General features: G+C 41.5%; 1 protein-coding gene across 1 annotated transcript in view; it reads left to right on the forward strand.

Moving 5' to 3' along the window:
* The window catches only part of tafa3a (TAFA chemokine like family member 3a), a 146,160-nt gene extending 130,134 nt beyond the window's left edge, over positions 1–16,026 (forward strand). Inside the window, exons 3-5 of the mRNA XM_015958656.3 lie at positions 9,232–9,381; positions 10,128–10,252; positions 15,264–16,026. Of these exons, the coding sequence (XP_015814142.1) occupies positions 9,232–9,381; positions 10,128–10,252; positions 15,264–15,275 (287 nt within the window). The 3' untranslated portion in view covers positions 15,276–16,026. The remainder of the gene's footprint in view (positions 1–9,231; positions 9,382–10,127; positions 10,253–15,263) is intronic.
* The last annotated feature ends 419 nt before the right edge of the window (positions 16,027–16,445 follow it).

The following is a 16,445-nucleotide window of genomic DNA, read 5'->3' on the forward strand; positions in this document are numbered from 1 at the left end:
ATTCTATTTTATTGAGCTTAAATGTTTGTTCCATCTATTCCAAATTGGGAGACTATTCTATTAAATGGGATGAAGTCCAATCCTTCATATATGTGTTCCAGGTATAGGATCCCTTTACTTTTCCAGTCAGGAAGGTTCATCATTTTGTTATTTAGCAAAATATCAGGGCTATTCCATGGTATTATTGAAGACTGTCATTTTTAGATACTCCCACCATGCTGTCAGATAGGTGCTGATACTAATACTTTTGAAGCCTTCATGTTTTCTTATGCTTAAGCTAATAAATGGTAAGTCTGAAAGCTCTATCGTATTGCAAAGTGTCTGTTCTATATCTAACAAGGACTGGTTAGATATCACCAGTTAAATAGTGGGTTATCCATTAGATAGTGGGTTATCTTGCAGCCATCTTGGTATATATCGAAACCTGTTGGCTAAGAAATAATAATAAAAGTTGGGTAGATCCAGTCGTCCTCTGTCATTTGTCTTCTGAAGCGTTTTTAAGCAAATTTGTGGAGGTTTATCCTGCCGAAGGAATTTAGTGATAGAAGAGTCCAGAGATCTAAACTAGTCAGCTGGTGGCTTGTTTGGGATCACTGAAAATAAGTAACAATTTATTCTGGGTAAGATCATGATTTTAATTGTAGCAACACTCCCCATGAGTGATATCGGTAAGGATTTCCATCTTGCAAGATCATCTTCTACTTTCTTTAAATGTGGGATGTAGTTTAGTTTGGTTAGATCTGCTAACTTGGGAGAGACATTATTTCCCAGGTATGTGATATTCCTTTACTCTGACTGTGTATTAAGCAAACTGACAAAAGAGAAATTAATTGGTAGAACTGTGGATTTTAACCAGCTTTTAGAGTAATCTGAAACTCTTGAAAAAGAGTTTATCAGTTCTATTGCTTGGGAGAGAGAGGATTGAGAATTTCGGAGTAAAACATCATCTGCATAATGACTGATCTTATGTTCTATTTTCTTACATTTAATGCCTTTAATACCTTTTAGTTGCCTAATTACTGCTGCTAGTGGTTCGATAAAGATAGCAAACAGTGAGGGGGAGAGTGGGCATCCCGGCCTGGTCCCCCTCTGATGACAGAAGCTAGCTGATATTTGGTTGTTTGTCCTGACACGTACTGTTGGTGAACTGTATACTGTTTGTAGCCAATTTATGAAGAAATTCCCAAAACCAAATTTATGTAAAGTTGCAAATTAGAACTTCCAGTTAACTCTATCAAAAGCCTTTTCTGCATCTAGAGATAATATACTAGTTTCTATATTTCTACTGTAAGAGAAATCTATCAAATTAAGTAATCTACGCAAGTTTGTGAATGGCTGTCTACCCTTAATGAAACCAGTTTGGTCAGGGTGTATTACAAAAGGGGTTACCTTCTCTAATCTTTTTGCCAGGGCTTTACAAATTATTTTGAGATCAACATTAATAAGATAAATTGGGCGATAGCTGGTAGGAAATACAGGGTATTTGCCTGGTTTTAACTAAATACTAATATTGGCTGAATTCATGTTCGGCTGTAATCTGCCGCTCTCTTTGATTTCCCTCACCATTCTGAAGAATGGTCGAGCCAGAATGATCCAGAATTCTTTGTAGAACTCTGCTGGAAACTCGTCTGGACCTGGAGCATTCCTATTAGGCATGGATTTAAGGGCTTCCTGGAGCTCAGCTGATGTTAGTGGTGAGTCCAGGACTGTAACTTGGCTGTCTGAGAATTTAGGAAGTGTTATCCTGTCAAGGAACCCATTGGTCTCGTTATTTGATGGGTTTATCTGTGGTGAGTACAAAGTTTGGTAAAAGTGTTTGAAAGTATTGTTTATTCTTTCAGGATCATAAACTATATTCCTGGTTAAGTCTTTGACTGCAGATATGTTGGTTTTCTCTTTATTTATTTTTAACTGGTTAGCAAAAATGTACTTGATTTATTACTATAAAATGTACTTGATTTATTACTATGTTCAAAGTTTTCTATTCGTAGTCTTTGTGCTAAAAATGGTGTCTTTTTGTCAATAATTCCATGAAGTTATAATTTAGCTTCATGTAATTTGCTCAGTAACAGTTCTTATCTGTCACCTTTGTCAGACTTTCACAAACTTGCGTGTTTGGCAACAGAGCACTACTGCAGGTGTGAGAGGTTCTCTGCTCAATACCATTGGAGAAGGAGAAACAGCCAGCTGCTACCACTTCAGCTTTAGGACAAACTACCAGAGCCCAAAAAAGAAAAACACCATTGGAAGTCAAGGACAACAAAAGACATTTGGATGTAGAAAATGGTGACTGGTGTTTAGTGTTCTCTCATATCGTCTGGCGTCGCGGGGTTCCGGTTCAGGGAAGAGTGTTCCATGACCGTGTTTGCGTTCAGAACCTAGTTTGTTCTCTAGATTCACTATAACACCTTTTAAATAAGTTATTTGTGTTTTTATGCTTCAAATTTGCAACATCAGACTCAAATTTCACCTTAAAACTAAATATATACTAGATAATGTAGCCACATATATTTTTCTGCTATTTTTGATGTCGACAACAAAATAAAACTGCAGAAAAGAAATGACCCTTTTCACAGAACTGTAAGGTGTTTTTTTCTTCAGCCTCAGAGTAGTCCATCTTAGATTTGATAAAAAAGGGTCACAATGACAAATGAAACAACCTTTGTATTAATCTGGGCACAAAATGCTCTTCTGGTTTTAGCTTATACAAACCAGTGAAGTCTCCCTGTGAGCAGTAAAATTAGCTCCAATCTTCACTTTTTTATGTAATCCCTGTTTTCCTCCTATTACTGTGCTGTGCTTGGCTGCTTGGGTGAGGCTGATGCAGCCAGCCATGCAGTTGACAGCAGGAACAGTGTGTTGTTCTTCATGTCTCCCTACCTGCCTGTTGGATCAATCGATTGATCACTGCAGAAGCTGCAAGCAACCTGTGATTTTTTTGTTCTAAAGCAAATGATCGAGTGAGTGATTGGGAACAACGGGAGAATGCTCAGACTAGTGGCATGCAACACATTTCAGCAGAGAGGGGAATGTTCGGTACTGTCCCGTGGGGGTTTACACTCGGTGGAATTTCACAAGGGCTTTCCAAGCTGAGACCTGACTTACTTTGAGTAGTAGGACAAATTTTCATACAGCATGTGGCCCAAATGTGTAAAAAGATGCAGAGATTAGCGATGCTAATGCCACACTGTCCTTGGATCTAGTTATCGTGAGTGACTGTCACAAGAGGGGTTATCAGTTTTCTCCTTTTAAAAAAAGCAGAAGAAGAACGCAGTCATAGGAAGTAGAAGTCCGACCCCCTAAAGGGCCCACATTCCAGAGTAACGGTAAGCACAAAATATGATGAAATATTACCGTTGGCCTTTTCTATGAAATATAAGGTATTTTGTTGAATTAAAAAAACAGGTAAATGGCATGTATTTGATATAGTGCCTTCTAGAGTCCTGGAACCCCCCAAGGTGCTTTACAACACAATCAGTCATTCACACACATTCAGAGCCTGGTGGTGATGAGCTACACTGTAGCCTCAGCTACCCTGGGGCACACTGGCAGAGACAAGTCTGCCGTACACAGGCGCCACCAGTCCCTCCTACCACTACCAGTGTCTTAACCAAGGACACGACAACAGCGACAGACTGAGCGGGGCTTGAACCTGCAACCATCCGATTACGGGGCGAGCACTTAACTTCTGTGCCACCTCAAGAAAAGAGAAACAAAAGAAGCCCCACCTACACTTGTGTGAATTCCATAACAGTGCAAAGCTGCAACCAGGAAGCATTGTGATCGGATGAAACGTTGCAAACCTCAGATTGTTTCTTTTCAGTTTTTTCTTTTTAGTTACTTTCTGAGTTAAGATACTCTAATCATTGCACAATCAATCCTTGATGTGACCTTGCATAATGCCCTCTCCTGGGAAGATCAGTAGCTGTTTTGAACATTTTCAACGAGCAAATAAATGTACTCACCGTGGAACATCCAACTGTAAATCGCCTCTTAAGACTTTCCAGGTTGATTGAAACAATGACTTCAGAAAAATCACAGCTGATTTTTTTCCTTCTCTGCATACTTTCAAACGCATGTCTGAGTTCGCTACTCTCTTATTTTAAAGAGGCTGATGATCTTGTGGATTTGATTAGCAGACCTTGGCTACAGAACTCCCTCTGACTTTTTCTTGGACACAATAAAGGCGCAGTCATTTATTCAGTCATTCATGTGCTGCTTCTCCACTTTAGCTTAGTCATTCTTAGAGATCCTTCACTTATAAACTCATTTATACTTGTTTTATTTTTTTTTACTGAGCATGGAAATATTCTCCTACACCTATCTCCTGCGTTAGCAGAGGGTGAAACTTTAGGGTTAGAAAATCCTGACAGATCTATGTCACACTGTCACTTAACATTCATGAACTCACCCATTTTGACTCACGACGGGGAAGGCTGTTGTTGGTTTAGCGTCCAGGAAACAGCAGAGAACGTCTTGACTAGTAGAAGCTAAATGTTAGCATTAGCAGCTCCACAGAAAGGCAGAGCTCCCCCAGGGTTGTGCTATTTGTGGAGTAGCCCCGAGTACTACTAGAGACCACGGCAAATGTATTAAAAGTAAAAACATGAGTTAGAGACCTCTTTAAAAACAGATGATACAGAGGGATGTATGCTATATTATGGATATTCCCTACCTTTTGATTTAGAAAAACCCTATAATTTAGAGAATTGCATTTGCTATTTTTACTTTTGACTACTTTCCTGTTTTACAATCCAGTCTTAATTACTGTAAGACAAAAAAAAAACATGTTTGTGTTAGCAGATAAACACTGGAGCATTGTTTCCCATGTGACTCTGCGGGGTCGGTGAATGCTTATTACTATTTATCAATCACAAATCAATAGTTATGATTGTGGTGTTGAGTGCTTGCCTCAGAGTGATATTGACTGGCTTAAGGGCTGGGCCTGTTGCCAGTTCTCAATAGTTCTCCCTGTCCTTATGTTTGTTTCTCATCCCTCCCTCTCACCGATGTGGGCGTTGGGTGATTCAACCTTATGGCAGTCCTAAGTGTTCTAATAGAAACATATTGATCAGGACTCATGCCATTCATGCTGCTGGATATTTTAAAAACAGCCACGACAACAGCAGCCTTACCTCTAAATGTAGTTGGTGTGGTCAGAGGGACCAGTGGCGCCGGTGTTCAGCAGCTTCGCTCTAGTCAGTGTGCCCCAGGGCAGCTGTGGCTACATTGTAGCTCATCATCACCAGCATGTAAATGTGTGGATGTCTGATTGTGTTGTGAAGCGACTTGGAGGGTTGTAGAACCCTAGAAGGTGCTATACAAAATAGGGCCCGACCGATATGCTTTTTTTTGGGACCGATACCGATAAAACTTTTAACAAAGGCCGATAGCCGATATAATGGCCAATAAATCTCCCTCACAAAAAATAGATAAATACAAATGTTCTTAAGATTAAACCCTTCATTCTCTGCCTTTTTGATGCTAACTTATTTCTATAGTACACACCAAAGAACTGTCTCAATAACTCACTAGGGTTTCCAAGTAATGCAAATAAGATATATTTTGCAATCTCAAAAACAACAGAACACACAAACTCAGTCAGTGTAAATCTAACATTCAAGTTTTTTGTTTTCTCAGTCTGTGGAATTTTACACTTTTGTGTTTTGATCCTTTCCAAAGCCGACAGTATTAGGAAAATAAAAATAAGATATGTTAAATGACTAGTATGTGGCAATGTATAAGCCTAATGTAAAATATAATACAAAAATACAAACAAATGTATTCTATTGTAGAGAGGAATGTTTATTTTCTCGTATTACCGCCCCTACTCCTCTCCCAGCTAGGGGGAGGAGGGGGGACTCCCTGCACAGCGTTTCATTGCTTTGTTGCCAACCCTCCGCTCGCCCGTCCTCAGCTGCGACAACGGTCGTGTGCCGCCGAAGCGCCACGAAACGGGGACCGCCTTCATTCGTCGCCCTTGTTATCCTATTCTATAGGCCACATGGGCCGCCGAAGCGCTGCGTGCCGGCGCTCCAGCCCGCGCCGTGCAGCGATCGTTTCGGCATCTGCACTATTTTTTTCATGAGCCACGGTTGAACCGCGTGAGTTTGAAAAGACTGCTGAAGAAGAGCGGAGGAAATTGTCTGAGAATATTCCAGAATGCCTACCAGAAAAAGGCCAATGTTACTTACTTACTGCCCTGCATGACTAAAGGGGAAGCAGCGTGAGCTCTGCATAGAGCATAATGCTGCGGCAGTTTTATTTTATTTTTTCAGGTTAACTTTTCAATACGAGGCCACGAGGCACACAATAAACTTGGGAAGCATGTTGAGGGGATACATTAGTTTGTCATTGCATATTTTACCGTTCAACTTACCACTGACACAAAAAATATGCTTAAAACTGAAGGTTTACCTCCTACTTCCTCATCACCGTCCTCTCTGCTTGACCGAATTGCTTCTGTTGCCCCACTGCATGTGTGCTGTGACGGTGGCTCCACCCCTGAGGAATGGAGCCGTACAACATGAGTTCATAAAGCTGGCGCCATCTGCTGGATAGGTAGCGCAATATCGGCCATATCGGCCGTCTTTTTGGCCGATAGCCGATAGTGTTAATTACCCCTATATCGGCCAATAATATCGGCCGGCCGATGTATCGGTCGGGCCCTGATACAAAATACAGGCCGTTTACCTTTTCCGTGAGATTTCTCAATAGGATGTCCAACTGATAAGGCCAAAAGTTTGATCAGACAAGAAAAGCTTGGAGTAGAGCTGCCTCTCCTCTTCAAAATGAGTCAGTTGAGGTGGTTTAGGCACCTGCGTAGGATGCTTTCTGATTGTCTCCCTCTGCATGTTTCCTTGGCTTATCTCACTGGGAAAGCCCAGGAATTCCCTGGGCTTTCCCAGAGGGAGCTGGATAATCTGGAGAAGTGGGTGGATGGATGAATATTTAAACAGTTAAATTGCCCCTGTTTCTTGTTCATGAGTGATGGTTGGATGGAACGAAAGATGGACTGATGGATTTGGGCTCGGTCTGCAGATGCGAGGGCATTGCCCTGGTCTGGTTCACCCTCAATCAGAGTTATGATAATTGTTACAGCTACAAAACAACAGCAGGAGTTTCCTTTAACAGCCTCATCATCCAGGAGTCTTAGCTGCTGTTTCTCTTCATCACAAAAACTCAACCATGGTTTTCTTCTTCCATAAGCATTTGTGTAATCAGTGTAATAAAAATGTATTGAAGTGTTGCTAACTACAGACATGTATCACCTCAGCCACTTTAATGAAACCCCCAGATCTTTATTCCATTTCTGCATTTACCACCAGTCGGTGAGTTTGTGTTTGTTTCTTTTTCACGGGGAGCACAGCGCTGACCACCACAACCTGCTCTCTGACCTCTCATTCTCTCCACACTCCATGATGTTTTCAGGTCCAGCCTTGGAGTCGGTGACCTTGGCCAGCAGTCTCAGATTTAATCAGCAGTTCTGTCCACACTTGCAACCCCAATCAGACACTTCCAGCACTTTAAATTACTCCAAAGTCCCCAACCTGACCAGATCAGACCAGAGCCACGGCTCGTGTTGCTACGTTAGTCCCCTTTTTTATGTCAACACACAGTTAGTCACCTAAGACAAGAGGATTTAAAAGATTTTGAAAATGCAATCCTTGCTGCATCCTATCCTTTTCAGTTAACATGGTGCAAAGAATTGTTATCTTACTACATTAGCATCTTTATTGGAGATTTGTAATGACTTTCAGCTTAAAATCTGGAAGCTCTTTCTGCATACTAAAAACGAATTCAACCATCCGATGTGCCCCCTGTAATTGCCTTTTGTCCGTGTGCACGTGTCTTAAACTAAGTTTGAATATTCCACCCAAGCCAAACCAACTTTTGAAAGTAACTTTGACGGAGGGGCGTGCTGGTGGCTTAGAAGATAATCACATCAAGAGCACAGAGCCTGACCTGTTTTTGCATCAGTAAATTTCTGCTCAATGAAAAGCACTCAATCTGCCATTGTTGTCCTGCCTTTAGTGGGATTGTGAATAGCACCTTATTGATTGAGAGCAAAATGTTTTTAATGTTGTAGATGAGATTTCTGGATTGGTCGCTAATGGGACGATGGAAGCTCTCTGCAATCTATTTTCAAGTCAAGTTGCAAATTGAAAATCTATACACACATAATTAAGGCTTAACTGGAAGGAATGTCAAAACTTTTCTCCCCCACCCCACCCTTTAGTTAAACTTCAAAACAAAAGAGACGTTGATGATTATTGTTCAAAGTGATGAACACGTATTTTAATCTAAACCAGAATCGTTAGCATTGATGGTGTTTCTTAATTTCTAATAATTGATTAAATAAGATGAAATATGTATTAAATAATCTTATTTTTGGTTGTTAAATTCTAAATGAGGCATTTCCCAATGGACAGCTTCCCTTTTCTTCCTTTGGTTTGGGTACAGGATCAGTGGATTTAGCACGTCGGTCAAGGATATGTGAGCAGGTGGTGCTGCACGGGGGCTCAGAGCAGGGTTTCTCCACAAGGGGGGTGTCCTGGATTTCAAAAAGCTCTTGTGATTGGACGTTTAAAACAAGAATTTACCTGAGCTACTCAAAAGTGCTGATATAAACCAAAGGAGACACAGAAGCACTCTACTGAGGACGCCGTGTTCGACCTTCTGTTGAGCTGAATTTATAAATGAAATTTAAATGATGTTCTCAGCGCCGTGCTCAGAAACAGGCATGTGTTGCTGGATGGATGAACACAAACGAACTCCTTTAGGAAACAAGATTATTACATACGATTGCCGTAGCAAAGCTTAGCTTTGTGAAAAGGGTGAAACTTATAACCAAATGTCTGCTGTAAAACATTAATTACACAGACTACCCAGTTTATTTTTTTCATGAGACATGAATGTGTTTTATTTTCATTTGTTACTTTGAATGCAATCCTTGTTTTTGTTAACACTGATGCATTTTTTATGGTTCAGTCACCAGTGCATGACCAGTTGGGAGAATCAAAGATGAAAACGCAAAATCAAAGTAGAAAACTGAAGTTTTACGTTGATTTAGAACATTTAAAAAATACTCTTGTTATCTTAAATTAAAGGATTGTCTTTCAGCTACACTGATCTGAGACCTGTTACCCGTTTCTACATGGTGGTGGTGGCTCAGAAAAAAAAGTGTTGCAAAAACCATTCTTTCTCTCTCGTCTGTGTTTTCGCTTCCAGTTCACGTGAAGGCAGGAACCTGTGAGGTAATTGCTGCACACCGATGCTGCAACAAGAACAAGATCGAAGAGAGATCCCAGACTGTCAAATGCTCCTGCTTCCCTGGACAGGTGGCGGGAACAACGAGAGCAGCTCCATCTTGTGTAGACGGTATGCCAGGCTTCTCATTACAGTTCTGGTAATAACTCAAAATTGACTTCGGATTAGAAATGGGTGACACGGTGCAGACCTGTCATATCTGTCAGTGTGCTTATTTCACCAATCATTTGTATGCGAGAGGCTTTGTTGCCTGGAAAAAGAAGAAAAACACGGTGAGGTTTTGGTGATCTTTCTGGATTTGGAGTTAAAAACAAACAAAAACAAATAACCAAATGTTCCATTCACTAGAACTTTTATCTGATTTTACATCAGATGTGATGAGCAAAGCAGACAGATGGCCTGGTCATTTAATATCATGTCAGCTGTGTCCTCAGTTCCAGGTGAATCGATCCCCATCTCCTCCTTTCAGTGTAAAAGCCTTGACAGAGGCTCAGTTTTGACAGTTCTCTGCTCACATTAGAAATGTCACAGGAAAGTGTTTCTACCCCTGTGGCCTTTCTTCAAAGCAGCTTAAGACGTCTCCTCACTTCTCCCACCGTGCACAAACAACTATCCTCCTCACAGCGAACACACCTGCCCACAACATTCACCATCTTGACATTGACCTGAAAACTCACCTGAGAAGTACTGACAGAACTCCATGGATGCCAGAGATCAGGATACTTTGCTCTATCACTGAGTCCAAAAGGGCTCCTTGTTGTTTCAAACTGCATGTTAATAATTGTTTTTAGTGTTTTTTAATTATAAATATTGGTGATATATTTACAGAATTATGTCTGTGTGTGTTTTACTCATAGCATCAATAGTTGCACAGAAGTGGTGGTGCCAGATGCATCCCTGCATGGATGGAGAAGAGTGTAAAGTGCTGCCAGATCTCAAAGGATGGAGCTGCAGTACAGGAAACAAAGTTAAGACAACTAAGGTGATTAATCCTAACCCCAACATCCCAGATTTCACGTTTGGTAACAAAGGAGCACTCCTCAGATATTTGTCAGTCAAAAGACAAAGATTTTGCAACATTTTAGGTTTCCAAAAGTCAACAAAATGGAATAAAAACGTTAACGAGATGTGTGTGTAGAATAGCTGAAGAGGGCAGTGTAGAATAAGCAGAGAAACGGGGGAAACTAGAGGCTGGTGGATCTGACCTGAAACACTAAAGAAGTGAGGTAAGCTAAGTTTTTTGCTTTAGTTAAGCCTGATTTACAGTATACTTCTCCACAAGGGAGAGACGCACACGCACTGACAGACGTTTTGCTCTTAGACTCGTCCGTCACCTGCAGTATTGCAAAACAATTTCCCGCCAAGACAACAGAGGGCGTAGCGATTTTCAGTGGTATCCTGCCACCATTACAGTCATGTCTCCAGTCCACGATAGTTTATTTATGAATGTATTTATATATTTCAGAGACTTTATAACACGGACAAATTTGTCCTTAATTTCCTGCACCTCTTGTAAGTGCATTACTGACACCTCTCCCTGGCTGCAGCTGAAGTGCAGCGGTCAGAAAGCCTCACACTGTTGCTCAATGTTCGACAAGCACATAGTAACGCACAACCTTCCGTCCCCAGTAACGGTAACGGCGTTGCAACAGTGGGAAAAGTAGTTACTTAGATTATTCCGTTACCCAGAAAAAAAAGAATGCCGTAAGTTACGCCGTTATTTTAAACGGCATTATTCCCATCACTGTTCACGGGTGAATAAATGTTCATATTTTCGGACTTTTTCCACTATGCGTTCTTCAATCTGTTCCGTGTCGGCCGCTAAATATCTTTCTTTTTTTTTTTTTATGGGGCACCGGCGGTGCTGGTGATGAATTTACAGGAAGCGGCATCCTGACCAATCGCAAGCTTGCGGTCTCTGTCACTTTCAACGAATGTTTCGAAATTTGGGCATGTCTCAGTTACCCTCTGAGAGCCCGTCGGAGAGTGCTTGCTCCAGCACATAATGGCATTGCGTGTCTCCGCACCAACGCAGACGGAGGTAAAAATCAGGCTTTAGTTGTATGTTTAGTTGTTTTGTTAGTTGAGGGTAATTTCTTTACCCTCCTGTTGTCTTCCTGGTCAGAAATGACTGAAGTGATATTTTTTTAATATAATTCATCAATAATAACCTAATCAGCTGTTGTTCAGCTTGTTTTGTTAAAGAAACAAATGTAGATATTTTTATGCCCTTGAGGGTCTTTGACTTCAGTTTATACAATTTATTAAAACAAATGTAATTTATGGAATTTGTCTGACAATAACAAGCACCTGCACTAGCACACGGTGCATCAGTAGGCAACTTACTGTTGTAAGGGTGTCGTTCTTCATGAAAAAACAGACTTTCTCTTTCGTTCTGATCTGCCTCGGTCTGCTCTGTTGCCTCCTACACATCAGCTGCACGCATTGACTGTTAAATAAAGGTTGTGCGATACAAAAAAAGTTGCACAACACAACAAATCGATGACGAAATGCGTTGCCAACGCATTTCTTCAGTTTTTATCGATTTGTTGTTGCAGCCCTATATGTGTGAGTGTGTGAGATTATTGCTGAAGTGATGAATTGGATTAAACCTTCACCCTTAAAAGGATGGGTTTGGTTTGATGACATGGAAGATCAACCAGTGGACAAGGACCTTGTGTGAAGTAGTGAAGAAAGCTCTCGATTTATTGGTCAATCTACGTTCCAACCCTCAGCTATGGTCATGAGCTTCAGGAGGAGCCAGTTCAGGTGGCTCGGACATCTAGCTAGGATGCTTCCTGGATGCCTCCCTGGTGAGGTTTTCCAGGCACGTCCAACTGGGAGAAGACCTAAAGAAAGACCCAGGACATGCTGGAGGGACTATGTCTCTCACCTGCCCAGGGAACGCCTTGGGATCCCCCCAGAAATGCTGGCCCAAATGTCTGGGGAGAGGGAAGTCTTTCCTCAGGCTGCTGCCCCCACGACCCAACCTCGGATAAGCAGAAGAGAATGAATGGATAGATGCACAACAGCCTAATTTTGCCAATATCTCACCCAATTCTCCCCTTCCAAAAGAATTCTCTTCTTCCAAAAATCCTGATGATGCTGGTCAGGTTGTGCGTTTTGGGTTTCAGGGTGTGGCAGACCAGAAGTGGACGGTGGGTGAAGAGGTGTGGGAGGATTGGATGGTGGGGCAATGCACTAGACCCTTTCCCATCCATCACAGTCCACTCTTTGACTCACCAAATGCCTATAGTTGAGCTGCCTCTTCTATTATTCATGTCTACAGGAGTCCTGGATGAAGCCAAGCTTTTTATTTTAGGCAGGTAAATAATTCATGGCCCTCTCCTACAGCAGTGGGAAAGCAGAAACAGAGGCACAGATGAGCAGGGGTCCAGGTGGCTAGTAGAACCCGTCAGAACCTTGACTCCTTTATTGATTAGAGTCGGCGGGGGTCACTCCATGCTCATGGCCTCACTGCCTCCCACAGAGATCTGTCTAGGGATCGCTTGTGTTTGCTAAAGGACTCTGTGCTGGAACTTGCTGGACATTTAACGTCCTTCTGAGAAACGAACAGGTGGACAGGTGGTCCGAGGAAGCAGTGCGAGAGGGCCTCCAGAGGGCTGCTGGTGATGGGTCTGTGTGAAAATTTAGAGGATTATGTGGAGAACACCTGACGGTAAAGTGCAAACATTCATATTAAGGGTGTGTTTTATCCGCTCGACTGAAGGGGTCTTCAGGGAGAAACCTCAGATTAGATCAGGTAATACTTCTTAATTCTCCAATAGGGGAATTGTAAACCTCCAGTTCATTCATTTTTTGAGAAAAGATTAGTGATAGTGTTGACAAACTTTTGTAACATTGGAAGTGTGACAAAAAAGTAGAAACCGCTTCTTAAAACGTAACACAACCTCAGGATTTGTTACAAATAGATGCATATTCCTCATGTTGTAATACACATCTCATGATCGGCTGTGGCAGATTGTGTTTTACCTCCCGATGAAGCCACATCAGTAAATCAGCCCCACCTTGATAAGCTCTCTCTGTACTTTTATTGTCCTGCTGGTAACCACAAGAGTTATAACACCAGCAGCTTTTCACTTTCTATCATTCAAAGGACAGAGGGCAGGAGACGCTCACATCCCTCCTGCTTGACAGGTGCTGTGAAGTCTGTGTTGAAGCTGGTGATGGATGGGTGTCAAAGAGAGATTTATTCTCTACACATAATGGAAATATGGTTTACATTTGCTGGTTGGTGGTGGTCGGAGGGACTGGTGGTGCGGTGCTCAGCTGCCTCACCCCTGTAAGTGTGCTCCAGGGCAGCTGTGGTTACATTGTAGATCATCACTACCAGCGTGTGAATGGATGAAGGGCTGATAGTGTTGTAAAGCTCCTTGGGGGGTTCTAGGATTTTAAAAGGCACTTATATCGAATACAGACCAGTACTCACAGTCACAAACATGGAACAAAGGCAGTTAGTTTCAGGAGCTCAGTGGCGGTTTCTATTCAGTCTTCTGTCAGTTCAAATTTTTGTGGCATGTCAGCACATTGTGAACACGTTTTTTTGAAAGATCAATAAATAAACAAAGCTTCCAGTGTTGGGAAATCAATGTTTCTACTAAAATGGATTCCAGTTTTTTTTTAGATGTTTTCTTTTGGTGATTTCTGACTTAGCCCGACTCCTACAGCCTTATTCTGAGAAGGAAACATTTTGATATGCTGCCTCAGACCACGATGTCCGAGGATTGTCACACGAAAGTGAAAATAAAATAGTGGCTCCCCAAACAGCGAGTGCAGAATCATTATCTGCAGCTGTAAACAACGCCCAAAAAACATCTCTCCAGTGCTGAATGTTATAATTGCACAGCTGATTGCTTGTGTTAATGCCACGCTGATTCAACTGGTGAAATCCCACCAACCGCTGAGTGACTGACAGTGATTTGCATACAGGACCACCTGTTCTCTATGTGTGTGTGTGTGTGTGTGTGTGTGTGTGTGTGTGTGTGTGTGTGTGTGTGTGTTTTATGACGCCGGGAGATATCAGTATTTCTGCAGTTCAAATTGCAGACCAGCAAAAAGTAGTACCTAATAACAAACTTGTGCATAAAATTTACAAAGGGCATGTTAAAAATTATAATAATATTTATAAAAAGAAATACAACTCTGCCACACAGCAGAACTCCTCCAGGCTTGTGTTGTTTGTGGAGATAAAACATCAACGTTGCAGAGCAAAGAGAGCCAGTGGTTGAGTGCATTGCTGTTTGCCAATTAGAGGTAAGGTGTCCAAATATCAGGAAGTAAAAGTCCAATTCCTCCTGTCTGAAGCTACTTTCTCCCCCAGCTGACTTGTACTTGCTGATTCAGGTGCATCTGAGCTCCCCCCTGAAAACGACTTAAAAGTCATCCATTCCTACTAGGGACCACTGCAAATGTACTGATTAAACAATTGATCCACACCTTTAACAATCTGAGTTTCATTGATTATCTGGTGCAGCTTTCATACATAACAACCATTTTAAAGGACTCGCATATGGAGAATGTTCTGGATTTCATCAAGCTGAGCTGCAGTGTGATTTCTGTTTAGAGCAGCAATCATACAGCTCCAGACGTTTAACTGTAATTCTGTCGTAACCACTGTGGCACATCAGAAAGTTGTCCCTTAAGCAGCTCTTCTGTCTGCTAAAACCATGCAAACCATCTGTTTTTATTAACGGAGCGCCACACCGAGCTTCACAGAAAAGCCAACTAGGATTTCAGGCAGTTACCTAAAAGATTTACCTTTCAACACTGCAGCCTCTACATCACTCTAACCCCCAACAGTAAATGTAAGCACAGAGAACACAGGGTTCGGTATTTTAATTCAAAACAAAAGACATCATCAGGTGCATAAAGGTCAACACAGAACAAGTTGTGTAGGTGAATTCACTTTTATTTAGCAAAACAACACCTTGTTTAATACCAACACCCTAACTTGTTTCTCCTTATATTTCCAGGTCACCCGATAGTCACGCGTTTCCAGGCAAACCACATCTGGAATCAGATGTCTCTTTGACGTCTGAAGAACGGGACATTTAGGACACAGCGTGGTTTAAGGATTGGTGGGAACGAGGGACCGCGAGAGACAACGGTCACCTTCGAGGACAAACAGAGGAAACACACCAGGGAACATCATGTGACACATATTGCCAAACAGATTCCTGATTTTTTTTTATTTAACGTTGACAGTAGCCGTCTTTGAGCTCTGCTGCACACCAAAACTGTCTTTGTATCGTAGATCTGTTCCTATGGACCTGAAGACTCAACCATGATGATATTTATCGACTTACAGACTCAAGTAACAGGGAACAAATTCACCCTCGAAACAACACCATGTGATGTGAAACTTCTGTGTCATATTTCTGCCATGAGAAGCCCACGGACTCCTGCAGCAGAGCTGTGTGGAAGATCTTGTGACACGATAAGCATTTCCATTTCTTTTAGCCTTATGGATCAAACATCTCTTCTGTTTTGTTTTGTTGATTTAAAAAAAAAGTCCAGCTTTTCTTCTTTATGAGTTTAATAGAATGTTAAGTCCTCATTTGAAAAGCACACGATACTTTTCAAATAATAAATACCACAGCAAAAGTCATACAATGTGACTACAATGATAAACATAGATGAGTTCTGCCAGTTTAGTTGTATCTGTGGTTTTTAACGCCTGGCGACTGCTATTCATTCCAAATGTCAGTACTATCTCAATAAATTTAACTCAAAGAATTTTGTGGAGAAAAAAATGGATTTTATTCCCTCTCTTGGTCTGTGTTATATTGGTCATATCGACAGGAGCTGTGAAGAGAAAACACATCAGCCAAGTATTTTGGTAAATAAAAGAAGAAGAGATCCGAGATAATCAGAATTGATTTCATGGTGAATAAAGAAAATGAGCATGTGCAAAGGGACAAAGGAGAAACCAAATGTTCACACATTTACAAAACGCTGCGTGAAATATGGGCCAAAGAGAAATAAATAGTCCTCAACCCGTATTAATTTGGACACTATTTGATTTGTCTTAAAAGAGCAAGTTCACTGAGATCCTTTTTTTTTATTCTTGAAATATGATTGGTCACTTCGAGTTCAACATGCAGGCTAAACATGAAAATCGTGTCCTACTTCCTGCATTAGCTGCTGACAAAGAA

This window comes from Nothobranchius furzeri, chromosome 3 (assembly GCF_043380555.1).
Source record: "Nothobranchius furzeri strain GRZ-AD chromosome 3, NfurGRZ-RIMD1, whole genome shotgun sequence".
NCBI lineage: Eukaryota > Metazoa > Chordata > Actinopteri > Cyprinodontiformes > Nothobranchiidae > Nothobranchius > Nothobranchius furzeri.